This window comes from Oncorhynchus mykiss, chromosome 13, assembly GCF_013265735.2.
Source record: "Oncorhynchus mykiss isolate Arlee chromosome 13, USDA_OmykA_1.1, whole genome shotgun sequence".
In the NCBI taxonomy this organism is placed as follows: Eukaryota; Metazoa; Chordata; class Actinopteri; order Salmoniformes; family Salmonidae; genus Oncorhynchus; species Oncorhynchus mykiss.
In genome coordinates this window covers 32,651,764-32,676,706 of record NC_048577.1, presented here as the reverse complement: position 1 = coordinate 32,676,706, position 24,943 = coordinate 32,651,764, and the positions used below count along the sequence as shown (strand labels likewise).

Below are 24,943 nucleotides of genomic sequence, written 5' to 3'. Positions count from 1 at the left end.
AATCATCAGTTATTATCAACAGTTTCATTCGAATGTATCGACATGAATGGGATTAACGACAGAAGATGCAAACAGAACGAGATCCATTTTAAATCATCATCTCTCATTCCCTCTGTCACATTCACACGCACGAACGCGTGTCACCTAGAGTGAGAAACACACATTGTGATTAAAAAACAAACATTGTAGTAGGTCTTCCCTTAGTTCATAAAAGTGCTATTAGATAAATATTGGTGTTTATAAAGACATAAAGAGGTCTACTGCACGCATTGTAAAATTAAGGGGTCGATTATCTCTCTCTCTCTCTCTCTATTCTCTCTCTCTCTCGCTCTCTCTCTCTCTCTCTCTCTCTATGAGTTCTTTTTTTAACCTACTTAGGAAAATGTTCCTCCTATGAAGGAAAACTCGAAACATGATGAGAGGGAAGTGGAGCACACGAAAAGAGAAATCCGGTCTTGCGGTTCACTTGGCAAAACTTTCCCAAATTCATTCATTTCAACTCTTAATTTAGCGAGACACCCTTTCACTTTTTGTACATCCATTCAATCCTCACTATTTAAGATAATCCGCAGATATGGGATCAGAACACAAACCAAATTCTGACTGGAGGAAATTTGCAATATACTGGCAACAGGTAAGTCAACAACATGCTATCATTTGATCATTGCTTCGGGCTTCAATTAATTAATTATTTTCAGGATTATATTCAACTAACAATGACCATCTGTTGCAGATCATCTAACTACCATAAGAATGGCAATTCAGACTATCACTTGGATGAGCGCCTTCCTCTGCCTCGCGCAGGTTTTCTCGATGCCCATGCCTTGCCAGCTACAAGGACAGCTGGTGCGAACAACCCACAACCTACTGAGAGACATGGTAGATTTTATAAATTACTTTTGACTTGAGATGTATTATCCAACTATGTTTAACTGAATAGCTCAACATGAAAAATGTGTTTTCTCCTTCTTTCAGGGCGGTCATTTTCCTCTGGAGTGCCTGCAGGAGAATGTCTTCATGGCATTCCCAGCCACCTCATTTGCAACCTCCGGGGCGCCACAGGTAAGGGCAAGCGAGCATATTCAAGAGTTCTTTACAGCATGAAAGAGTATTTGCAACCGTTAGGATTAGAAAGTAGAACACTTTACACGGCCATTTATGTTAATTGGAATTATTGTTGTTGTCCGTTTCAGTTGAGCAGCAGTGCTGCTAAGGCTATTTATGAGACATTGAAGAACATCGACACATTGTTCGGAACTGACGAACTGCCGACAATGTGGGACCAACAGAAGTTGGAGTATTTTCAGAACATTATCTACCGTCAGATTGAAGAGAGCGAGTGTGTGAGTACCTACCTAGGCCAATACAGATAGCTTAACTGTTTAAGTGTGGTATGGTGACATTTGAATTATTTTATTCTTGTGTCAGATGATGGGGAGTGTGGTTATCTAGTCAGGGCAAAGATGCTGAATACCTACTTTAGGAACATCGCGGCAGTCATAAAATAAAAAGTAGGGTACAAGCAAATGCACTATAATGGATGCATTTTAATTATTATTCATCGCCTGCCTCTTTCCTCCTTTCTGGCAGATGAGCAGTGTGGATACAAGTGATTATCCCATCAGGGCAGAGGGCCTGAAGACATACTTTGGGAACATTGCAGCAGTTTTAAAAGAAAAGGTAGGATATAGGTTGAAAACAAATAGACACTTTGTTTTGATCATATCTCTACATAGGATAATATTGCCCTAACAATTTATTTATTTTTTACACAGAATTTCAGTTACTGCGCCTGGGAAGTGGTTCGAAAAGAACTCCTGTACACCCTAGAATTCATTCTGAAACACAACTCTGACAGCCTTCTGTGGTCCAACAGAACATGAATTTGAACTTGCAGATCTTTTTTTACTAATGTGTTTTACAATTGTGCTTGATTTTTAAAGCCTTCTATTCTACAATCATGCAATGTGCAATGTCAAACAGCAATATCATACATGTATTTATTTATGTATTTATTTATCAAGGTTATTTATTGATGTAGGCCTATTTACTTCTATATTTATTTATTTATTTGTCAAGGTTATTTATTGATGTAGGCCTATTTATGAATCTATTTATCTATTTGAAAATCGTGCCTTTTGTTGCTCTTCATCAAATGTTAAGTTAATAAAATAAAAAATACTTTTAAATATTGGTAATCTCAGTGCTCATTCTGTATCCAATTCCAAGGTGTGATTTTATGTAGTTATTTTCTATTTCACCTTTATTTAACCAGGTAGGCCAGTTCAGAACAAATTATCATTTACAACTGCGACACTGCCAAGATAAAGCAAAGCAGTGCGACAAAAGCAACAACACAGAGTTACACATAAACAAACGTACAGTCAATAACACAATAGAAAAATCTATGTGCAGTGTGTGCAAATGTAGAAGAGTAGGGAGGTAAGGCAATAAACAGGCCATAGAGGCAAAATTATTACAATTTAGCATTAACAATGGAGTGATAGAAGTGCAGATGATGATGTGCAAGTGGACATACTGGGGTGCAAAAGAGCAAGAGGGTAAGTAATAATATGGGGATGAGGTAGTTTGGTTTGCTATTTACAGATTGGCTGTGTACAGCTGCAGTGATCGGTAAGCTGCTCTGACAGCTGATGCTTAAAGTTAGAGAGGGAGACATGTGTCTCCAGCTTCAGTGATTTGTGCAATTAATTCCAGTCATTGGCAGCAGAGAACTGGAAGGAATGGCGGCTAAAGCAAGTGTTGGCTTTGCGGATGGCCAGTGAAATATACCTGCATATACCTGCTGGAGGGCGTGCTAAGGGTGGGTGTTGCTATGGTGACCACTGATTTGGAATAAGGCGGGACTTTACCTAGCAAAAACGTATAGATAACCTGGAGCCAGTGGGTTTGGCAACGAATATGTAGTGAGGGCCAGCCAGAGAGAGCATACAGGTCGCAGCGGTGGGTAGTATATGGGGCTTTGGTGACAAAACGGATGGCGCGATGATAGACTACATCCAGTTTGCTAAGTAGAGTGTAGGAGGATATTTAGTAAATGACATCGCCGAAGTCAAGGATTGGTAGGATTGTCAGTTTTACGAGGGTATGTTTGGTAGCATGGGTGATGGAGGCTTTGTTGTGAAGTAGGACGCCGATTCTAGATTTAATTTGGGGTTGGAGATGCTTAATGTGAGTCTGGAAGGAGAGTTTACAGGCTAACCAGACACCTAGGTATTTGTAGTTGTTTCACATATTCTAAGTCAAAACCGTCCAGAGTCGTGTTGCTATTAATGCAAGAGGGTGCGGCAGCAATCGATGGAAGAGCATGCACTTAGTTTTACTAGCAATTAAAAGCAGTTGGAGGCCACGGAATGAGTGTTGTATGGCGTTGAAGCTCGTTTGGAGGTTTGTTAGCACAGTGTCCAAACAAGGACTAGATGTCTACAGAATGGTGTCGTCTGCGTAGAGGTGGATCAGAGAATCATCAGCAGCAAGAGCTACATCATTGATATATTCATAGAAAAGAGTCAGCCCGAGAATTTAACCTTGAGGCACCCCCATAGCGGACATTAAGATTTGTATTAAACATGCTCAGGACATATGCACGGATGGCAGTACAATTAGTCCTATAGCCAGCCTACTAATCCATAAAGGAAAGCCATTAAAACAAGTCAAATGTATCTTCTCAAAATGTAGATATATTCAAATGCTTTTTTTCAATTAAGTGTGTTTTATCACTGGACAGGGCTGGCCTGGTTTGGACAGGGCTGGCCTGTTTTGAACAGTGTACTTTGAGCACCTATACAACTTCCGTTCCAACCATGGAGATACTATTACATTATTAGAATTGCTAATTCTACGCTTCCAACCCATCTATGAAATTGTGTTCCACAATCAATAACGTATTAGGAGTAATATTCGCCGAATAGAATGCAAAAGTGCACAGTGTATTCTGTTATCATGAAATGCATTGCTCCAATGTAATTCTTTGCATAGACATGTACGAAAACTGTTCACTGTCTTTACGTTTTTCATGATTCATTTCACAATAGCATAATTAAGAGTCACCCGTTGAAAATTGGGGCTTATCAAGGGAATCATTCAACCTTCTTCACAGTGTTTTCCCTGTACACCAAGTCAGAACCGAAGGATTAAAAAACGGGGCATATAAGCAGACAATGAACGATCTAAAAATATTCGATTACTCAAGAAAGCAAAAAAGAGACCATTTTTGTATGCAGCTTTATTAACTCAATGATTGTTGTTGTTTTTCTACATTGTTTACAAACTGATATGTGAAACTTATTGATGCCAAAATAGCAAGTAAAACAGGCAACAACAAAAAAAAGTTAAACAAATGTAATTTTTCTGCTGTTGTGGCTAAACTTTTTTTGTTGTAGTTAAACATATGGGGCTCAAAACAGGTGGGGTACGGTTGGAAAACCGGTCGCCACTGGGTGGGTCCAATATCAAATGCTCTGGAATAGAGGCTAAATGAAGCTGAGCTAATTCTAAATCACCACAAATAGGATGCATTTTGCTGCCACAAATCACATATGAAACTGGGAACTTCCAAGCGCCTTTGTGGTGTCATAGGACGCCTTGGCAGCGCACCTGCTGTGGTTGAGTTGAGTGAAGACATAAAATATATATATATATTGTGTGCTCTCCAGGAACATAGCGCATGCGCATGGGAGATCACGCGAGTGGAGGTTCGCGACAACCTGGTGCAGTTCAAGAAATTCCTCGACAGCAGAGTCAAGCCATGAGGAAGAAGAGGTCTGTTGGAAAACCACATAATCATCATTGGAGACATGTGACATGTTTCTGATCCCGGCTAATAGATTGACAGCTGATATATTTACTGACTGAATTATTTATTTATAAACATGTGAAGGCTATGAAGTTGTTCCTTTATAATGAAATCAAATAATTATTCTCTCATCATTTTTATTTATTCGTTTATATATTCAGTCATTCATCCTTTCATTGTTTCATGCATTCATTTGTTTATAGACTGACTTTTTAAAGGAGCAGTCTGCTGTTCAAACAATACCAAAACGGTCAATGAACCACTATTTTTCTCAATAGCTGTGGATTGGAGAAAAGTAATCATTGTCAAAGAACTAAGGATGAAAGGAATGTCCATCTACGAGATTAAAGTTATGGGCTAGTTTGAACTACATTTGGAAGCTGTACCTTGTTTTACCTACGTGTTTTACCTACGATAATGTTATCACAACACATTGGTAAAGTGGTTTATTCTTGCAGGTCTGCTAGTCTCCCCGAACGACGAAAAATTCTAATATTCATGCTAGCCTTTAAATGGTTGAGTATCTACCTGACTCTGTTCTGTTCTGCTTATACACGGCAGCATCTGAACTGTGCATGTGGACGCAATTCATGCACTAGTGCGTTATTTTTGCACCTGTCCACTATTTGATGTGCAAAATTTGATACTCAATATATCTCATTATTAGACCTCAATTTATTTTATTTTATTATAGGACGTTTTATATAACCAATGCCTTCACTCTCTGTACCACAATGTTTCATTTATGGATACTATTCCAATACAGTTCAGTTTTTGATATTGATATGACTTTATTTCAGGGTGGACAATTTCCAGTTCTGTTTCCGTAAAAAAAAGTCGAGCGCATGTTTCCAGAGCATGTTTACAAGAACACACAGGTAAGATACTGAAGTGTATCATGTAGCAAGATTTGGATAGAATCAACTAGAGAGTTTGATGTTTTTCCATTTCAAAATGATAAATTGGAAGTTTAACCATGGAATTTATGAGACATCCTAATGCCTAAAACGTTGTTTTCTTTCATACAGGGCGAGGACGTCTCTGTGAATGCATTAGAGGCTTTGGAGTATATGGCCCAATTATTTAACAGCCTGACTCTTGTCACATGGAACAAAGAAACACTGAACCTGTTCAAAAACAGATGACCTAGTTAAGTTAAGAAATTGGAGGGATGCGTAAGTATGATCCCGCATCTTGTAGCCTAAGTTATATTTGGGGGGCAGACAATAATTAGCACAGGTCTTTATTTTGTGATTTAATCTAAGCGATATATTTTTTTATGTACTTTTCTTAAGAGGGAACTAATTCACTCACAACCATTTTCTATTGTCTTCAGGTCGGGTTTGGTGTTGGAGCATCCTCTGGAGATGGAGTGTCAGTGACTTCAGGCAAAGGGTCTCTGAAAACGTATTTCAACAAGCTGAACACAATCTTGATACAGAAGGTTTCCAATATCAAATGCACTCGAAAATAGGCTAAATTAATCAGAGGAAAAGTTCTAGATCACCACAAATCGGAGGAATTTCGCTGAAACTTGGAACTTCCAAGCGCCGTTTTTTTGTGTGTCGTCGGATGCGTTGGCGCAGCACCTGCTGTGGTTGAGTTGACTGAAAAAAATGCATGTCTTGTATGCGCTCCAGTAAAAAAGCGCATGAGCATGTGAGATCGTGGGAGAGGAGCTTCGCTACAAACTGGTGCAGTTTTAAAAATTCCTTGACACCATGGTCAAACTGTGACGAAGTCGACTGCAGAGTCAAGCGGTGAGGAAGAAGCGGTCTGTTAGACAACCTCATAATCATCATTGGAGACATGTGACATGTCCTTGAGGCTGGCTAATAGATAGATGGATGATATTTTTACTGACTGACTGATATGTTTATATGTGAAGGCTTTGTATTTATGTATTATAACACTATTAAATGACATAATACATGCATCTATTATCATATAGTTTTTTTCCATTCATTTATATATTCAGTCATCCATTTATTCATCCATTCAGTCTCATGCATTCATTTGTTTATAGGCAATCTACAGTTAAATTAAACACCATAGTGGTCACTCAACCACTATTCTGGGAAATGAGGGATGTGGGTCGAGAAAAGTAACCGCTGTCAGAGAGCTATTGATTCAAGTAATGACCATCCAAAAGATCAACATTATAGTTTCAAATACATTTGTAAGCTATACAGTGTTTGTTTAGATGTATATTGTCTCAAACAATGTAATGAAAAAGTACATTTTGGGTTCTGTTGAGGATAAGACACGTGAACTGAGCTCATTGTGCCTTTAAAAGTTATATATTATCCAAGAGTCAATGGGTAGCCTGTGTATCATTCAGTTAAAAGTCCTACATTAAATGTAGCATTCGCAGAAATTGCCCCTTTAACTAAGCATATCCAAGACGATGAAAAATAGTGTTATTAGGAATTAGGTATTTTTCTACTAAACCCACGACAATGTTATCAAAACACATTAATTAGCACATTGGTTTATTTAGTCTCTCGTAAGTAATAAATAGTCAAATGGTAATGTTAGCCTGATTATTCAGATACAGACGTCATCAAATGCTGGATGATTTCTATTTAATCATCAGTTATTATCAACAGTTTCATTCGAATGTATCGACATGAATGGGATTAACGACAGAAGATGCAAACAGAACGAGATCCATTTTAAATCATCATCTCTCACTCCCTCTGTCACATTCACACGCACGAACGCGTGTCACATAGAGTGAGAAACACTCAAACATGCTAATAGCAGGTTTGTGATTAAAAAACAAACATTGTAGTAGGTCTTCCCTTAGTTCATAAAAGTGCTATTAGATAAATATTGGTGTTTATAAAGACATAAAGAGGTCTACTGCACGCATTGTAAAGTTAAGGGGTCGATTATCTCTCTCTCTCTCTCTCTCTATTCTCTCTCTCTCTCGCTCTCTCTCTCTCTATGAGTTCTTTTTTTAACCTACTTAGGAAAATGTTCCTCCTATGAAGGAAAACTCGAAACATGATGAGAGGGAAGTGGAGCACACGAAAAGAGAAATCCGGTCTTGCGGTTCACTTGGCAAAACTTTCCCAAATTCATTCATTTCAACTCTTAATTTAGCGAGACACCCTTTCACTTTTTGTACATCCATTCAATCCTCACTATTTAAGATAATCCGCAGATATGGGATCAGAACACAAACCAAATTCTGACTGGAGGAAATTTGCAATATACTGGCAACAGGTAAGTCAACAACATGCTATCATTTCATCATTGCTTCGGGCTTCAATTAATTAATTATTTTCAGGATTATATTCAACTAACAATGACCATCTGTTGCAGATCATCTAACTACCATAAGAATGGCAATTCAGACTATCACTTGGATGAGCGCCTTCCTCTGCCTCGCGCAGGTTTTCTCGATGCCCATGCCTTGCCAGCTACAAGGACAGCTGCTGCGAACAACCCACAACCTACTGAGAGACATGGTAGATTTTATAAATTACTTTTGACTTGAGATGTATTATCCAACTATGTTTAACTGAATAGCTCAACATGAAAAATGTGTTTTCTCCTTCTTTCAGGGCGGTCATTTTCCTCTGGAGTGCCTGCAGGAGAATGTCTTCATGGCATTCCCAGCCACCTCATTTGCAACCTCCGGGGCGCCACAGGTAAGGGCAAGCGAGCATATTCAAGAGTTCTTTACAGCATGAAAGAGTATTTGCAACCGTTAGGATTAGAAAGTAGAACACTTTACACGGCCATTTATGTTAATTGAAATTATTGTTGTTGTCCGTTTCAGTTGAGCAGCAGTGCTGCTAAGGCTATTTATGAGACATTGAAGAACATCGACACATTGTTCGGAACTGACGAACTGCCGACAATGTGGGACCAACAGAAGTTGGAGTATTTTCAGAACATTATCTACCGTCAGATTGAAGAGAGCGAGTGTGTGAGTACCTACCTAGGCCAATACAGATAGCTTAACTGTTTAAGTGTGGTATGGTGACATTTGAATTATTTTATTCTTGTGTCAGATGATGGGGAGTGTGGTTATCTAGTCAGGGCAAAGATGCTGAATACCTACTTTAGGAACATCGCGGCAGTCATAAAATAAAAAGTAGGGTACAAGCAAATGCACTATAATGGATGCATTTTAATTATTATTCATCGCCTGCCTCTTTCCTCCTTTCTGGCAGATGAGCAGTGTGGATACAAGTGATTATCCCATCAGGGCAGAGGGCCTGAAGACATACTTTGGGAACATTGCAGCAGTTTTAAAAGAAAAGGTAGGATATAGGTTGAAAACAAATAGACACTTTGTTTTGATAATATCTCTACATAGGATAATATTGCCCTAACAATTTATTTTTATTTTCACAGAATTTCAGTTACTGCGCCTGGGAAGTGGTTCGAAAAGAACTCCTGTACACCCTAGAATTCATTCTGAAACACAACTCTGACAGCCTTCTGTGGTCCAACAGAACATGAATTTGAACTTGCAGATCTTTTTTTACTAATGTGTTTTACAATTGTGCTTGATTTTTAAAGCCTTCTATTCTACAATCATGCAATGTGCAATGTCAAACAGCAATATCATACATGTATTTATTTATGTATTTATTTATCAAGGTTATTTATTGATGTAGGCCTATTTATGAATCTATTTATCTATTTGAAAATCGTGCCTTTTGTTGCTCTTCATCAAATGTTAAGTTAATAAAATAAAAAATACTTTTAAATATTGGTAATCTCAGTGCTCATTCTGTATCCAATTCCAAGGTGTGATTTTATGTAGTTATTTTCTATTTCACCTTTATTTAACCAGGTAGGCCAGTTCAGAACAAATTATCATTTACAACTGCGACACTGCCAAGATAAAGCAAAGCAGTGCGACAAAAGCAACAACACAGAGTTACACATAAACAAACGTACAGTCAATAACACAATAGAAAAATCTATGTGCAGTGTGTGCAAATGTAGAAGAGTATGGGAGATAAGACAATAAACAGGCCATAGAGGCAAAATTATTACAATTTAGCATTAACAATGGAGTGATAGACGTGCAGATGATGATGTGCAAGTGGACATACTGGGGTGCAAAAGAGCAAGAGGGTAAGTAATAATATGGGGATGAGGTAGTTTGGTTTGCAATTTACAGATTGGCTGTGTACAGCTGCAGTGATCGGTAAGCTGCTCTGACAGCTGATGCTTAAAGTTAGAGAGGGAGACATGTGTCTCCAGCTTCAGTGATTTGTGCAATTAATTCCAGTCATTGGCAGCAGAGAACTGGAAGGAATGGCGGCTAAAGCAAGTGTTGGCTTTGCGGATGACCAGTGAAATATACCTGCATATACCTGCTGGAGGGCGTGCTAAGGGTGGGTGTTGCTATGGTGACCACTGATTTGGAATAAGGCGGGACTTTACCTAGCAAAAACGTATAGATAACCTGGAGCCAGTGGGTTTGGCAACGAATATGTAGTGAGGGCCAGCCAGAGAGAGCATACAGGTCGCAGCGGTGGGTAGTATATGGGGCTTTGGTGACAAAACGGATGGCGCGATGATAGACTACATCCAGTTTGCTAAGTAGAGTGTAGGAGGATATTTAGTAAATGACATCGCCGAAGTCAAGGATTGGTAGGATTGTCAGTTTTACGAGGGTATGTTTGGTAGCATGGGTGATGGAGGCTTTGTTGTGAAGTAGGACGCCGATTCTAGATTTAATTTGGGGTTGGAGATGCTTAATGTGAGTCTGGAAGGAGAGTTTACAGGCTAACCAGACACCTAGGTATTTGTAGTTGTTTCACATATTCTAAGTCAAAACCGTCCAGAGTCGTGTTGCTATTAATGCAAGAGGGTGCGGCAGCAATCGATGGAAGAGCATGCACTTAGTTTTACTAGCAATTAAAAGCAGTTGGAGGCCACGGAATGAGTGTTGTATGGCGTTGAAGCTCGTTTGGAGGTTTGTTAGCACAGTGTCCAAACAAGGACTAGATGTCTACAGAATGGTGTCGTCTGCGTAGAGGTGGATCAGAGAATCATCAGCAGCAAGAGCTACATCATTGATATATTCATAGAAAACAGTCAGCCCAAGAATTTAACCTTGTGGCACCCCCATAGCGGACATTAAGATTTGTATTAAACATGCTCAGGACATATGCACGGATGGCAGTACAATTAGTCCTATAGCCAGCCTACTAATCCATAAAGGAAAGCCATTAAAACAAGTCAAATGTATCTTCTCAAAATGTAGATATATTCAAATGCTTTTTTTCAATTAAGTGTGTTTTATCACTGGACAGGGCTGGCCTGGTTTGGACAGGGCTGGCCTGTTTTGAACAGTGTACTTTGAGCACCTATACAACTTCCGTTCCAACCATGGAGATACTATTACATTATTAGAATTGCTAATTCTACGCTTCCAACCCATCTATGAAATTGTGTTCCACAATCAATAACGTATTAGGAGTAATATTCGCCGAATAGAATGCAAAAGTGCACAGTGTATTCTGTTATCATGAAATGCATTGCTCCAATGTAATTATTTGCATAGACATGTACGAAAACTGTTCACTGTCTTTACGTTTTTCATGATTCATTTCACAATAGCATAATTAAGAGTCACCCGTTGAAAATTGGGGCTTATCAAGGGAATCATTCAACCTTCTTCACAGTGTTTTCCCTGTACACCAAGTCAGAACCGAAGGATTAAAAAACGGGGCATATAAGCAGACAATGAACGATCTAAAAATATTCGATTACTCAAGAAAGCAAAAAAGAGACCATTTTTGTATGCAGCTTTATTAACTCAATGATTGTTGTTGTTTTTCTACATTGTTTACAAACTGATATGTGAAACTTATTGATGCCAAAATAGCAAGTAAAACAGGCAACAACAAAAAAAAGTTAAACAAATGTAATTTTTCTGCTGTTGTGGCTAAACTTTTTTTGTTGTAGTTAAACATATGGGGCTCAAAACAGGTGGGGTACGGTTGGAAAACCGGTCGCCACTGGGTGGGTCCAATATCAAATGCTCTCAAATAGAGGCTAAATGAATCTGAGCAAATTCTAAATCACCACAAATAGGATGCATTTTGCTGCCACAAATCACATATGAAACTGGGAACTTCCAAGCGCCTTTGTGGTGTCATAGGACGCCTTGGCAGCGCACCTGCTGTGGTTGAGTTGAGTGAAGACATAAAATATATATATATATATTGTGTGCTCTCCAGGAACATAGCGCATGCGCATGGGAGATCACGCGAGTGGAGGTTCGCGACAACCTGGTGCAGTTCAAGAAATTCCTCGACAGCAGAGTCAAGCCATGAGGAAGAAGAGGTCTGTTGGAAAACCACATAATCATCATTGGAGACATGTGACATGTTTCTGATCCCGGCTAATAGATTGACAGCTGATATATTTACTGACTGAATTATTTATTTATAAACATGTGAAGGCTATGAAGTTGTTCCTTTATAATGAAATCAAATAATTATTCTCTCATCATTTTTATTTATTCGTTTATATATTCAGTCATTCATCCTTTCATTGTTTCATGCATTCATTTGTTTATAGACTGAATTTTTAAAGGAGCAGTCTGCTGTTCAAACAATACCAAAACGGTCAATGAACCACTATTTTTCTCAATAGCTGTGGATTGGAGAAAAGTAATCATTGTCAAAGAACTAAGGATGAAAGGAATGTCCATCTACGAGATTAAAGTTATGGGCTAGTTTGAACTACATTTGGAAGCTGTACCTTGTTTTACCTACGTGTTTTACCTACGATAATGTTATCACAACACATTGGTAAAGTGGTTTATTCTTGCAGGTCTGCTAGTCTCCCCGAACGACGAAAAATTCAAATATTCATGCTAGCCTTTAAATGGTTGAGTATCTACCTGACTCTGTTCTGTTCTGCTTATACACGGCAGCATCTGAACTGTGCATGTGGACGCAATTCATGCACTAGTGCGTTATTTTTGCACCTGTCCACTATTTGATGTGCAAAATTTGATACTCAATATATCTCATTATTAGACCTCAATTTATTTTATTTTATTATAGGACGTTTTATATAACCAATGCCTTCACTCTCTGTACCACAATGTTTCATTTATGGATACTATTCCAATACAGTTCAGTTTTTGATATTGATATGACTTTATTTCAGGGTGGACAATTTCCAGTTCTGTTTCCGTAAAAAAAAGTCGAGCGCATGTTTCCAGAGCATGTTTACAAGAACACACAGGTAAGATACTGAAGTGTATCATGTAGCAAGATTTGGATAGAATCAACTAGAGAGTTTGATGTTTTTCCATTTCAAAATGATAAATTGGAAGTTTAACCATGGAATTTATGAGACATCCTAATGCCTAAAACGTTGTTTTCTTTCATACAGGGCGAGGACGTCTCTGTGAATGCATTAGAGGCTTTGGAGTATATGGCCTGACTCTTGTCACATGGAACAAAGAAACACTGAACCTGTTCAAAAACAGATGACCTAGTTAAGTTAAGAAATTGGAGGGATGCGTAAGTATGATCCCGCATCTTGTAGCCTAAGTTATATTTGGGGGGCAGACAATAATTAGCACAGGTCTTTATTTTGTGATTTAATCTAAGCGATATATTTTTTTTATGTACTTTTCTTAAGACGGAACTAATTCACTCACAACCATTTTCTATTGTCTTCAGGTCGGGTTTGGTGTTGGAGCATCCTCTGGAGATGGAGTGTCAGTGACTTCAGGCAAAGGGTCTCTGAAAACGTATTTCAACAAGCTGAACACAATCTTGATACAGAAGGTTTCCAATATCAAATGCACTCGAAAATAGGCTAAATTAATCAGAGGAAAAGTTCTAGATCACCACAAATCGGAGGAATTTCGCTGAAACTTGGAACTTCCAAGCGCCGTTTTTTTGTGTGTCGTCGGATGCGTTGGCGCAGCACCTGCTGTGGTTGAGTTGACTGAAAAAAATGCATGTCTTGTATGCGCTCCAGTAAAAAAGCGCATGAGCATGTGAGATCGTGGGAGAGGAGCTTCGCTACAAACTGGTGCAGTTTTAAAAATTCCTTGACACCATGGTCAAACTGTGACGAAGTCGACTGCAGAGTCAAGCGGTGAGGAAGAAGCGGTCTGTTAGACAACCTCATAATCATCATTGGAGACATGTGACATGTCCTTGAGGCTGGCTAATAGATAGATGGATGATATTTTTACTGACTGACTGATATGTTTATATGTGAAGGCTTTGTATTTATGTATTATAACACTATTAAATGACATAATACATGCATCTATTATCATATAGTTTTTTTCCATTCATTTATATATTCAGTCATCCATTTATTCATCCATTCAGTCTCATGCATTCATTTGTTTATAGGCAATCTACAGTTAAATTAAACACCATAGTGGTCACTCAACCACTATTCTGGGAAATGAGGGATGTGGGTCGAGAAAAGTAACCGCTGTCAGAGAGCTATTGATTCAAGTAATGACCATCCAAAAGATCAACATTATAGTTTCAAATACATTTTTAAGCTATACAGTGTTTGTTTAGATGTATATTGTCTCAAACAATGTAATAAAAAAGTACATTTTGGGTTCTGTTGAGGATAAGACACGTGAACTGAGCTCATTGTGCCTTTAAAAGTTATATATTATCCAAGAGTCAATGGGTAGCCTGTGTATCATTCAGTTAAAAGTCCTAAATTAAATGTAGCATTCGCAGAAATTGCCCCTTTAACTAAGCATATCCAAGACGATGAAAAATAGTGTTATTAGGAATTAGGTACTACTAAACCCACGACAATGTTATCAAAACACATTAATTAGCACATTGGTTTATTTAGTCTCTCGTAAGTAATAAATAGTCAAATGGTAATGTTAGCCTGATTATTCAGATACAGACGTCATCAAATGCTGGATGATTTCTATTTAATCATCAGTTATTATCAACAGTTTCATTCGAATGTATCGACATGAATGGGATTAACGACAGAAGATGCAAACAGAACGAGATCCATTTTAAATCATCATCTCTCACTCCCTCTGTCACATTCACACGCACGAACGCGTGTCACATAGAGTGAGAAACACACAAACATGCTAATAGCAGGTTTGTGATTAAAAAACAAACATTGTAGTAGGTCTTCCCTTAGTTCATAAAAGTGCTATTAGATAAATATTGGTGTTTATAAAGACATAAAGAGGTCTACTGCACGCATTGTAAAGTTAAGGGGTCGATTATCTCTCTCTCTCTCTCTCTCTATTCTCTCTCTCTCTCGCTCTCTCTCTCTCTATGAGTTCTTTTTTTAACCTACTTAGGAAAATGTTCCTCCTATGAAGGAAAACTCGAAACATGATGAGAGGGAAGTGGAGCACACGAAAAGAGAAATCCGGTCTTGCGGTTCACTTGGCAAAACTTTCCCAAATTCATTCATTTCAACTCTTAATTTAGCGAGACACCCTTTCACTTTTTGTACATCCATTCAATCCTCACTATTTAAGATAATCCGCAGATATGGGATCAGAACACAAACCAAATTCTGACTGGAGGAAATTTGCAATATACTGGCAACAGGTAAGTCAACAACATGCTATCATTTGATCATTGCTTCGGGCTTCAATTAATTAATTATTTTCAGGATTATATTCAACTAACAATGACCATCTGTTGCAGATCATCTAACTACCATAAGAATGGCAATTCAGACTATCACTTGGATGAGCGCCTTCCTCTGCCTCGCGCAGGTTTTCTCGATGCCCATGCCTTGCCAGCTACAAGGACAGCTGCTGCGAACAACCCACAACCTACTGAGAGACATGGTAGATTTTATAAATTACTTTTGACTTGAGATGTATTATCCAACTATGTTTAACTGAATAGCTCAACATGAAAAATGTGTTTTCTCCTTCTTTCAGGGCGGTCATTTTCCTCTGGAGTGCCTGCAGGAGAATGTCTTCATGGCATTCCCAGCCACCTCATTTGCAACCTCCGGGGCGCCACAGGTAAGGGCAAGCGAGCATATTCAAGAGTTCTTTACAGCATGAAAGAGTATTTGCAACCGTTAGGATTAGAAAGTAGAACACTTTACACGGCCATTTATGTTAATTGGAATTATTGTTGTTGTCCGTTTCAGTTGAGCAGCAGTGCTGCTAAGGCTATTTATGAGACATTGAAGAACATCGACACATTGTTCGGAACTGACGAACTGCCGACAATGTGGGACCAACAGAAGTTGGAGTATTTTCAGAACATTATCTACCGTCAGATTGAAGAGAGCGAGTGTGTGAGTACCTACCTAGGCCAATACAGATAGCTTAACTGTTTAAGTGTGGTATGGTGACATTTGAATTATTTTATTCTTGTGTCAGATGATGGGGAGTGTGGTTATCTAGTCAGGGCAAAGATGCTGAATACCTACTTTAGGAACATCGCGGCAGTCATAAAATAAAAAGTAGGGTACAAGCAAATGCACTATAATGGATGCATTTTAATTATTATTCATCGCCTGCCTCTTTCCTCCTTTCTGGCAGATGAGCAGTGTGGATACAAGTGATTATCCCATCAGGGCAGAGGGCCTGAAGACATACTTTGGGAACATTGCAGCAGTTTTAAAAGAAAAGGTAGGATATAGGTTGAAAACAAATAGACACTTTGTTTTGATAATATCTCTACATAGGATAATATTGCCCTAACAATTTATTTTTATTTTCACAGAATTTCAGTTACTGCGCCTGGGAAGTGGTTCGAAAAGAACTCCTGTACACCCTAGAATTCATTCTGAAACACAACTCTGACAGCCTTCTGTGGTCCAACAGAACATGAATTTGAACTTGCAGATCTTTTTTTACTAATGTGTTTTACAATTGTGCTTGATTTTTAAAGCCTTCTATTCTACAATCATGCAATGTGCAATGTCAAACAGCAATATCATACATGTATTTATTTATGTATTTATTTATCAAGGTTATTTATTGATGTAGGCCTACTTCTATATTTATTTATTTATTTGTCAAGGTTATTTATTGATGTAGGCCTATTTATGAATCTATTTATCTATTTGAAAATCGTGCCTTTTGTTGCTCTTCATCAAATGTTAAGTTAATAAAATAAAAAATACTTTTAAATATTGGTAATCTCAGTGCTCATTCTGTATCCAAGTCCAAGGTGTGATTTTATGTAGTTATTTTCTATTTCACCTTTATTTAACCAGGTAGGCCAGTTCAGAACAAATGATCATTTACAACTGCGACACTGCCAAGATAAAGCAAAGCAGTGCGACAAAAGCAACAACACAGAGTTACACATAAACAAACGTACAGTCAATAACACAATAGAAAAATCTATGTGCAGTGTGTGCAAATGTAGAAGAGTATGGGAGATAAGACAATAAACAGGCCATAGAGGCAAAATTATTACAATTTAGCATTAACAATGGAGTGATAGACATGCAGATGATGATGTGCAAGTGGACATACTGGGGTGCAAAAGAGCAAGAGGGTAAGTAATAATATGGGGATGAGGTAGTTTGGTTTGCTATTTACAGATTGGCTGTGTACAGCTGCAGTGATCGGTAAGCTGCTCTGACAGCTGATGCTTAAAGTTAGAGAGGGAGACATGTGTCTCCAGCTTCAGTGATTTGTGCAATTAATTCCAGTCATTGGCAGCAGAGAACTGGAAGGAATGGCGGCTAAAGCAAGTGTTGGCTTTGCGGATGGCCAGTGAAATATACCTGCATATACCTGCTGGAGGGCGTGCTAAGGGTGGGTGTTGCTATGGTGACCACTGATTTGGAATAAGGCGGGACTTTACCTAGCAAAAACGTATAGATAACCTGGAGCCAGTGGGTTTGGCAACGAATATGTAGTGAGGGCCAGCCAGAGAGAGCATACAGGTCGCAGCGGTGGGTAGTATATGGGGCTTTGGTGACAAAACGGATGGCGCGATGATAGACTACATCCAGTTTGCTAAGTAGAGTGTAGGAGGATATTTAGTAAATGACATCGCCGAAGTCAAGGATTGGTAGGATTGTCAGTTTTACGAGGGTATGTTTGGTAGCATGGGTGATGGAGGCTTTGTTGTGAAGTAGGACGCCGATTCTAGATTTAATTTGGGGTTGGAGATGCTTAATGTGAGTCTGGAAGGAGAGTTTACAGGCTAACCAGACACCTAGGTATTTGTAGTTGTTTCACATATTCTAAGTCAAAACCGTCCAGAGTCGTGTTGCTATTAATGCAAGAGGGTGCGGCAGCAATCGATGGAAGAGCATGCACTTAGTTTTACTAGCAATTAAAAGCAGTTGGAGGCCACGGAATGAGTGTTGTATGGCGTTGAAGCTCGTTTGGAGGTTTGTTAGCACAGTGTCCAAACAAGGACTAGATGTCTACAGAATGGTGTCGTCTGCGTAGAGGTGGATCAGAGAATCATCAGCAGCAAGAGCTACATCATTGATATATTCATAGAAAAGAGTCAGCCCAAGAATTTAACCTTGTGGCACCCCCATAGCGGACATTAAGATTTGTATTAAACATGCTCAGGACATATGCACGGATGGCAGTACAATTAGTCCTATAGCCAGCCTACTAATCCATAAAGGAAAGCCATTAAAACAAGTCAAATGTATCTTCTCAAAATGTAGATATATTCAAATGCTTTTTTTCAATTAAGTGTGTTTTATCACTGGACAGGGCTGGCCTGGTTTGGACAGGGCTGGCCTGTTTTGAACAGTGTACTTTGAGCACCTATACAACTTCCGTTCCAACCATGGAGATACTATTACATTATTAGAATTGCTAATTCTACGCTTCCAACCCATCTATGAAATTGTGTTCCACAATCAATAACGTATTAGGAGTAATATTCGCCGAATAGAATGCAAAAGTGCACAGTGTATTCTGTTATCATGAAATGCTTTGCTCCAATGTAATTCTTTGCATAGACATGTACGAAAACTGTTCACTGTCTTTACGTTTTTCATGATTCATTTCACAATAGCATAATTAAGAGTCACCCGTTGAAAATTGGGGCTTATCAAGGGAATCATTCAACCTTCTTCACAGTGTTTTCCCTGTACACCAAGTCAGAACCGAAGGATTAAAAAACGGGGCATATAAGCAGACAATGAACGATCTAAAAATATTCGATTACTCAAGAAAGCAAAAAAGAGACCATTTTTGTATGCAGCTTTATTAACTCAATGATTGTTGTTGTTTTTCTACATTGTTTACAAACTGATATGTGAAACTTATTGATGCCAAAATAGCAAGTAAAACAGGCAACAACAAAAAAAAGTTAAACAAATGTAATTTTTCTGCTGTTGTGGCTAAACTTTTTTTGTTGTAGTTAAACATATGGGGCTCAAAACAGGTGGGGTACGGTTGGAAAACCGGTCGCCACTGGGTGGGTCCAATATCAAATGCTCTGGAATAGAGGCTAAATGAAGCTGAGCTAATTCTAAATCACCACAAATAGGATGCATTTTGCTGCCACAAATCACATATGAAACTGGGAACTTCCAAGCGCCTTTGTGGTGTCATAGGACGCCTTGGCAGCGCACCTGCTGTGGTTGAGTTGAGTGAAGACATAAAATATATATATATATTGTGTGCTCTCCAGGAACATAGCGCATGCGCATGGGAGATCACGCGAGTGGAGGTTCGCGACAACCTGGTGCAGTTCAAGAAATTCCTCGACAGCAGAGTCAAGCCATGAGGAAGAAGAGGTCTGTTGGAAAACCACATAATCATCATTGGAGACATGTGACATGTTTCTGATCCCGGCTAATAGATTGACAGCTGATATATTTACTGACTGAATTATTTATTTATAAACATGTGAAGGCTATGAAGTTGTTCCTTTATAATGAAATCAAATAATTATTCTCTCATCATTTTTATTTATTCGTTTATATATTCAGTCATTCATCCTTTCATTGTTTCATGCATTCATTTGTTTATAGACTGACTTTTTAAAGGAGCAGTCTGCTGTTCAAACAATACCAAAACGGTCAATGAACCACTATTTTTCTCAATAGCTGTGGATTGGAGAAAAGTAATCATTGTCAAAGAACTAAGGATGAAAGGAATGTCCATCTACGAGATTAAAGTTATGGGCTAGTTTGAACTACATTTGGAAGCTGTACCCTGTTTTACCTACGTGTTTTACCTACGATAATGTTATCACAACACATTGGTAAAGTGGTTTATTCTTGCAGGTCTGCTAGTCTCCCCGAACGACGAAAAATTCAAATATTCATGCTAGCCTTTAAATGGTTGAGTATCTACCTGACTCTGTTCTGTTCTGCTTATACACGGCAGCATCTGAACTGTGCATGTGGACGCAATTCATGCACTAGTGCGTTATTTTTGCACCTGTCCACTATTTGATGTGCAAAATTTGATACTCAATATATCTCATTATTAGACCTCAATTTATTTTATTTTATTATAGGACGTTTTATATAACCAATGCCTTCACTCTCTGTACCACAATGTTTCATTTATGGATACTATTCCAATACAGTTCAGTTTTTGATATTGATATGACTTTATTTCAGGGTGGACAATTTCCAGTTCTGTTTCCGTAAAGAAAAGTCGAGCGCTTGTTTCCAGAGCATGTTTACAAGAACACACAGGTAAGATACTGAAGTGTATCATGTAGCAAGATTTGGATAGAATCAACTAGAGAGTTTGATGTTTTTCCATTTCAAAATGATAAATTGGAAGTTTAACCATGGAATTTATGAGACATCCTAATGCCTAAAACGTTGTTTTCTTTCATACAGGGCGAGGACGTCTCTGTGAATGCATTAGAGGCTTTGGAGTATATGGCCCAATTATTTAACAGCCTGACTCTTGTCACATGGAACAAAGAAACACTGAACCTGTTCAAAAACAGATGACCTAGTTAAGTTAAGAAATTGGAGGGATGCGTAAGTATGATCCCGCATCTTGTAGCCTAAGTTATATTTGGGGGGCAGACAATAATTAGCACAGGTCTTTATTTTGTGATTTAATCTAAGCGATATATTTTTTTATGTACTTTTCTTAAGAGGGAACTAATTCACTCACAACCATTTTCTATTGTCTTCAGGTCGGGTTTGGTGTTGGAGCATCCTCTGGAGATGGAGTGTCAGTGACTTCAGGCAAAGGGTCTCTGAAAACGTATTTCAACAAGCTGAACACAATCTTGATACAGAAGGTTTCCAATATCAAATGCACTCGAAAATAGGCTAAATTAATCAGAGGAAAAGTTCTAGATCACCACAAATCGGAGGAATTTCGCTGAAACTTGGAACTTCCAAGCGCCGTTTTTTTGTGTGTCGTCGGATGCGTTGCGCAGCACCTGCTGTGGTTGAGTTGACTGAAAAAAATGCATGTCTTGTATGCGCTCCAGTAAAAAAGCGCATGAGCATGTGAGATCGTGGGAGAGGAGCTTCGCTACAAACTGGTGCAGTTTTAAAAATTCCTTGACACCATGGTCAAACTGTGACGAAGTCGACTGCAGAGTCAAGCGGTGAGGAAGAAGCGGTCTGTTAGACAACCTCATAATCATCATTGGAAACATGTGACATGTCCTTGAGGCTGGCTAATAGATAGATGGATGATATTTTTACTGACTGACTGATATGTTTATATGTGAAGGCTTTGTATTTATGTATTATAACACTATTAAATGACATAATACATGCATCTATTATCATATAGTTTTTTTCCATTCATTTATATATTCAGTCATCCATTTATTCATCCATTCAGTCTCATGCATTCATTTGTTTATAGGCAATCTACAGTTAAATTAAACTCAAAATTCACTCAACCACTATTCTGGGAAATGAGGGATGTGGGTCGAGAAAAGTAACCGCTGTCAGAGAGCTATTGATTCAAGTAATGACCATCCAAAAGATCAACATTATAGTTTCAAATACATTTTTAAGCTATACAGTGTTTGTTTAGATGTATATTGTCTCAAACAATGTAATAAAAAAGTACATTTTGGGTTCTGTTGAGGATAAGACACGTGAACTGAGCTCATTGTGCCTTTAAAAGTTATATATTATCCAAGAGTCAATGGGTAGCCTGTGTATCATTCAGTTAAAAGTCCTACATTAAATGTAGCATTCGCAGAAATTGCCCCTTTAACTAAGCATATCCAAGACGATGAAAAATAGTGTTATTAGGAATTAGGTATTTTTCTACTAAACCCACGACAATGTTATCAAAACACATTAATTAGCACATTGGTTTATTTAGTCTCTCGTAAGTAATAAATAGTCAAATGGTAATGTTAGCCTGATTATTCAGATACAGACGTCATCAAATGCTGGATGATTTCTATTTAATCATCAGTTATTATCAACAGTTTCATTCGAATGTATCGACATGAATGGGATTAACGACAGAAGATGCAAACAGAACGAGATCCATTTTAAATCATCATCTCTCACTCCCTCTGTCACATTCACACGCACGAACGCGTGTCACATAGAGTGAGAAACACACAAACATGCTAATAGCAGGTTTGTGATTAAAAAACAAACATTGTAGTAGGTCTTCCCTTAGTTCATAAAAGTGCTATTAGATAAATATTGGTGTTTATAAAGACATAAAGAGGTCTACTGCACGCATTGTAAAATTAAGGGGTCGATTATCTCTCTCTCTCTCTCTCTCTCTCTCTATTCTCTCTCTCTCTCGCTCTCTCTCTCTCTCTCTCTATGAGTTCTTTTTTTAACCTACTTCGGAAAATGTTCCTCCTATGAAGGAAAACTCGAAACATGATGAGAGGGAAGTGGAGCACACGAAAAGAGAAATCCGGTCTTGCGGTTCACTTGGCAAAACTTTCCCAAATTCATTCATTTCAACTCTTAATTTAGCGAGACACCCTTTCACTTTTTGTACATCCATTCAATCCTCACTATTTAAGATAATCCGCAGATATGGGATCAGAACACAAACCAAATTCTGACTGGAGGAAATTTGCAATATACTGGCAACAGGTAAGTCAACAACATGCTATCATTTGATCATTGCTTCGGGCTTCAATTAATTAATTATTTTCAGGATTATATTCAACTAACAATGACCATCTGTTGCAGATCATCTAACTACCATAAGAATGGCAATTCAGACTATCACTTGGATGAGCGCCTTCCTCTGCCTCGCGCAGGTTTTCTCGATGCCCATGCCTTGCCAGCTACAAGGACAGCTGGTGCGAACAACCCACAACCTACTGAGAGACATGGTAGATTTTATAAATTACTTTTGACTTGAGATGTATTATCCAACTATGTTTAACTGAATAGCTCAACATGAAAAATGTGTTTTCTCCTTCTTTCAGGGCGGTCATTTTCCTCTGGAGTGCCTGCAGGAGAATGTCTTCATGGCATTCCCAGCCACCTCATTTGCAACCTCCGGGGCGCCACAGGTAAGGGCAAGCGAGCATATTCAAGAGTTCTTTACAGCATGAAAGAGTATTTGCAACCGTTAGGATTAGAAAGTAGAACACTTTACACGGCCATTTATGTTAATTGAAATTATTGTTGTTGTCCGTTTCAGTTGAGCAGCAGTGCTGCTAAGGCTATTTATGAGACATTGAAGAACATCGACACATTGTTCGGAACTGACGAACTGCCGACAATGTGGGACCAACAGAAGTTGGAGTATTTTCAGAACATTATCTACCGTCAGATTGAAGAGAGCGAGTGTGTGAGTACCTACCTAGGCCAATACAGATAGCTTAACTGTTTAAGTGTGGTATGGTGACATTTGAATTATTTTATTCTTGTGTCAGATGATGGGGAGTGTGGTTATCTAGTCAGGGCAAAGATGCTGAATACCTACTTTAGGAACATCGCGGCAGTCATAAAATAAAAAGTAGGGTACAAGCAAATGCACTATAATGGATGCATTTTAATTATTATTCATCGCCTGCCTCTTTCCTCCTTTCTGGCAGATGAGCAGTGTGGATACAAGTGATTATCCCATCAGGGCAGAGGGCCTGAAGACATACTTTGGGAACATTGCAGCAGTTTTAAAAGAAAAGGTAGGATATAGGTTGAAAACAAATAGACACTTTGTTTTGATAATATCTCTACATAGGATAATATTGCCCTAACAATTTATTTTTATTTTCACAGAATTTCAGTTACTGCGCCTGGGAAGTGGTTCGAAAAGAACTCCTGTACACCCTAGAATTCATTCTGAAACACAACTCTGACAGCCTTCTGTGGTCCAACAGAACATGAATTTGAACTTGCAGATCTTTTTTTACTAATGTGTTTTACAATTGTGCTTGATTTTTAAAGCCTTCTATTCTACAATCATGCAATGTGCAATGTCAAACAGCAATATCATACATGTATTTATTTATGTATTTATTTATCAAGGTTATTTATTGATGTAGGCCTATTTATGAATCTATTTATCTATTTGAAAATCGTGCCTTTTGTTGCTCTTCATCAAATGTTAAGTTAATAAAATAAAAAATACTTTTAAATATTGGTAATCTCAGTGCTCATTCTGTATCCAAGTCCAAGGTGTGATTTTATGTAGTTATTTTCTATTTCACCTTTATTTAACCAGGTAGGCCAGTTCAGAACAAATTATCATTTACAACTGCGACACTGCCAAGATAAAGCAAAGCAGTGCGACAAAAGCAACAACACAGAGTTACACATAAACAAACGTACAGTCAATAACACAATAGAAAAATCTATGTGCAGTGTGTGCAAATGTAGAAGAGTATGGGAGATAAGACAATAAACAGGCCATAGAGGCAAAATTATTACAATTTAGCATTAACAATGGAGTGATAGACGTGCAGATGATGATGTGCAAGTGGACATACTGGGGTGCAAAAGAGCAAGAGGGTAAGTAATAATATGGGGATGAGGTAGTTTGGTTTGCAATTTACAGATTGGCTGTGTACAGCTGCAGTGATCGGTAAGCTGCTCTGACAGCTGATGCTTAAAGTTAGAGAGGGAGACATGTGTCTCCAGCTTCAGTGATTTGTGCAATTAATTCCAGTCATTGGCAGCAGAGAACTGGAAGGAATGGCGGCTAAAGCAAGTGTTGGCTTTGCGGATGACCAGTGAAATATACCTGCATATACCTGCTGGAGGGCGTGCTAAGGGTGG

The 24,943-nt window shown here is 38.4% G+C and overlaps 4 protein-coding genes across 6 annotated transcripts; all 4 read left to right on the top strand.

Annotated features, from left to right (window-relative positions):
• Positions 1–453: 453 nt before the first annotated feature.
• Positions 454–2,207, top strand: LOC118938274 (interferon beta-like). Of its 2 annotated transcripts, XR_005035520.1 has the most exons (6): positions 454–879; positions 976–1,062; positions 1,194–1,343; positions 1,591–1,680; positions 1,776–2,024; positions 2,080–2,207. XR_005035520.1 is itself a non-coding variant. In XM_036940793.1 (5 exons), exons 1-5 carry the CDS (start codon positions 754–756, stop codon positions 1,881–1,883), a joined length of 561 nt encoding a protein of 186 aa, XP_036796688.1. In that variant the 5' UTR covers positions 454–753; the 3' UTR covers positions 1,884–2,041. The 2 variants fall into 2 exon arrangements, 1 of the variants encoding a protein (XP_036796688.1); XM_036940793.1 differs by lacking the exon at positions 2,080–2,207 and having other exon boundaries at positions 1,776–2,041.
• Positions 2,208–8,083: 5,876 nt separating this feature from the next.
• On the top strand, positions 8,084–9,564 carry LOC118938273 (interferon beta-like). Its single transcript, XM_036940791.1, has 5 exons — positions 8,084–8,292; positions 8,389–8,475; positions 8,607–8,756; positions 9,004–9,093; positions 9,188–9,564. The coding sequence occupies exons 1-5, from the start codon at positions 8,167–8,169 to the stop codon at positions 9,293–9,295; spliced, it is 561 nt and encodes a 186-aa protein (XP_036796686.1). The 5' UTR covers positions 8,084–8,166; the 3' UTR covers positions 9,296–9,564.
• Positions 9,565–15,206: 5,642 nt separating this feature from the next.
• LOC118936417 (interferon beta-like) lies at positions 15,207–17,050 on the top strand. Of its 2 annotated transcripts, XR_005035762.1 has the most exons (6): positions 15,207–15,632; positions 15,729–15,815; positions 15,947–16,096; positions 16,344–16,433; positions 16,528–16,776; positions 16,828–17,050. XR_005035762.1 is itself a non-coding variant. In XM_036942618.1 (5 exons), the coding sequence occupies exons 1-5, from the start codon at positions 15,507–15,509 to the stop codon at positions 16,633–16,635; spliced, it is 561 nt and encodes a 186-aa protein (XP_036798513.1). In that variant the 5' UTR covers positions 15,207–15,506; the 3' UTR covers positions 16,636–16,792. The 2 variants fall into 2 exon arrangements, 1 of the variants encoding a protein (XP_036798513.1); XM_036942618.1 differs by lacking the exon at positions 16,828–17,050 and having other exon boundaries at positions 16,528–16,792.
• A 5,470-nt stretch (positions 17,051–22,520) lies between these two features.
• Positions 22,521–24,715, top strand: LOC118938272 (interferon beta-like). Its single transcript, XM_036940789.1, has 5 exons — positions 22,521–23,049; positions 23,146–23,232; positions 23,364–23,513; positions 23,761–23,850; positions 23,945–24,715. Exons 1-5 carry the CDS (start codon positions 22,924–22,926, stop codon positions 24,050–24,052), a joined length of 561 nt encoding a protein of 186 aa, XP_036796684.1. The 5' UTR covers positions 22,521–22,923; the 3' UTR covers positions 24,053–24,715.
• The last annotated feature ends 228 nt before the right edge of the window (positions 24,716–24,943 follow it).

Bases quoted from the DNA above. Each gene is read 5' to 3' on its own strand.
- LOC118938274 (XM_036940793.1), top strand. From the start codon at position 754: ATGGCAATTCAGACTATCACTTGGATGAGCGCCTTCCTCTGCCTCGCG. The intron at 1,344-1,590 runs GTGAGTACCTAC...CCTTTCTGGCAG, and splicing joins AGATTGAAGAGAGCGAGTGT to ATGAGCAGTGTGGATACAAG. The intron at 1,681-1,775 runs GTAGGATATAGG...TTTTTTACACAG, and splicing joins CAGCAGTTTTAAAAGAAAAG to AATTTCAGTTACTGCGCCTG.
- LOC118938273 (XM_036940791.1), top strand. From the start codon at position 8,167: ATGGCAATTCAGACTATCACTTGGATGAGCGCCTTCCTCTGCCTCGCG. The intron at 8,293-8,388 runs GTAGATTTTATA...TCCTTCTTTCAG, and splicing joins ACAACCTACTGAGAGACATG to GGCGGTCATTTTCCTCTGGA. The intron at 8,476-8,606 runs GTAAGGGCAAGC...TGTCCGTTTCAG, and splicing joins CAACCTCCGGGGCGCCACAG to TTGAGCAGCAGTGCTGCTAA.
- LOC118936417 (XM_036942618.1), top strand. From the start codon at position 15,507: ATGGCAATTCAGACTATCACTTGGATGAGCGCCTTCCTCTGCCTCGCG. The intron at 15,633-15,728 runs GTAGATTTTATA...TCCTTCTTTCAG, and splicing joins ACAACCTACTGAGAGACATG to GGCGGTCATTTTCCTCTGGA. The intron at 16,434-16,527 runs GTAGGATATAGG...TTATTTTCACAG, and splicing joins CAGCAGTTTTAAAAGAAAAG to AATTTCAGTTACTGCGCCTG.
- LOC118938272 (XM_036940789.1), top strand. From the start codon at position 22,924: ATGGCAATTCAGACTATCACTTGGATGAGCGCCTTCCTCTGCCTCGCG. The intron at 23,514-23,760 runs GTGAGTACCTAC...CCTTTCTGGCAG, and splicing joins AGATTGAAGAGAGCGAGTGT to ATGAGCAGTGTGGATACAAG. The intron at 23,851-23,944 runs GTAGGATATAGG...TTATTTTCACAG, and splicing joins CAGCAGTTTTAAAAGAAAAG to AATTTCAGTTACTGCGCCTG.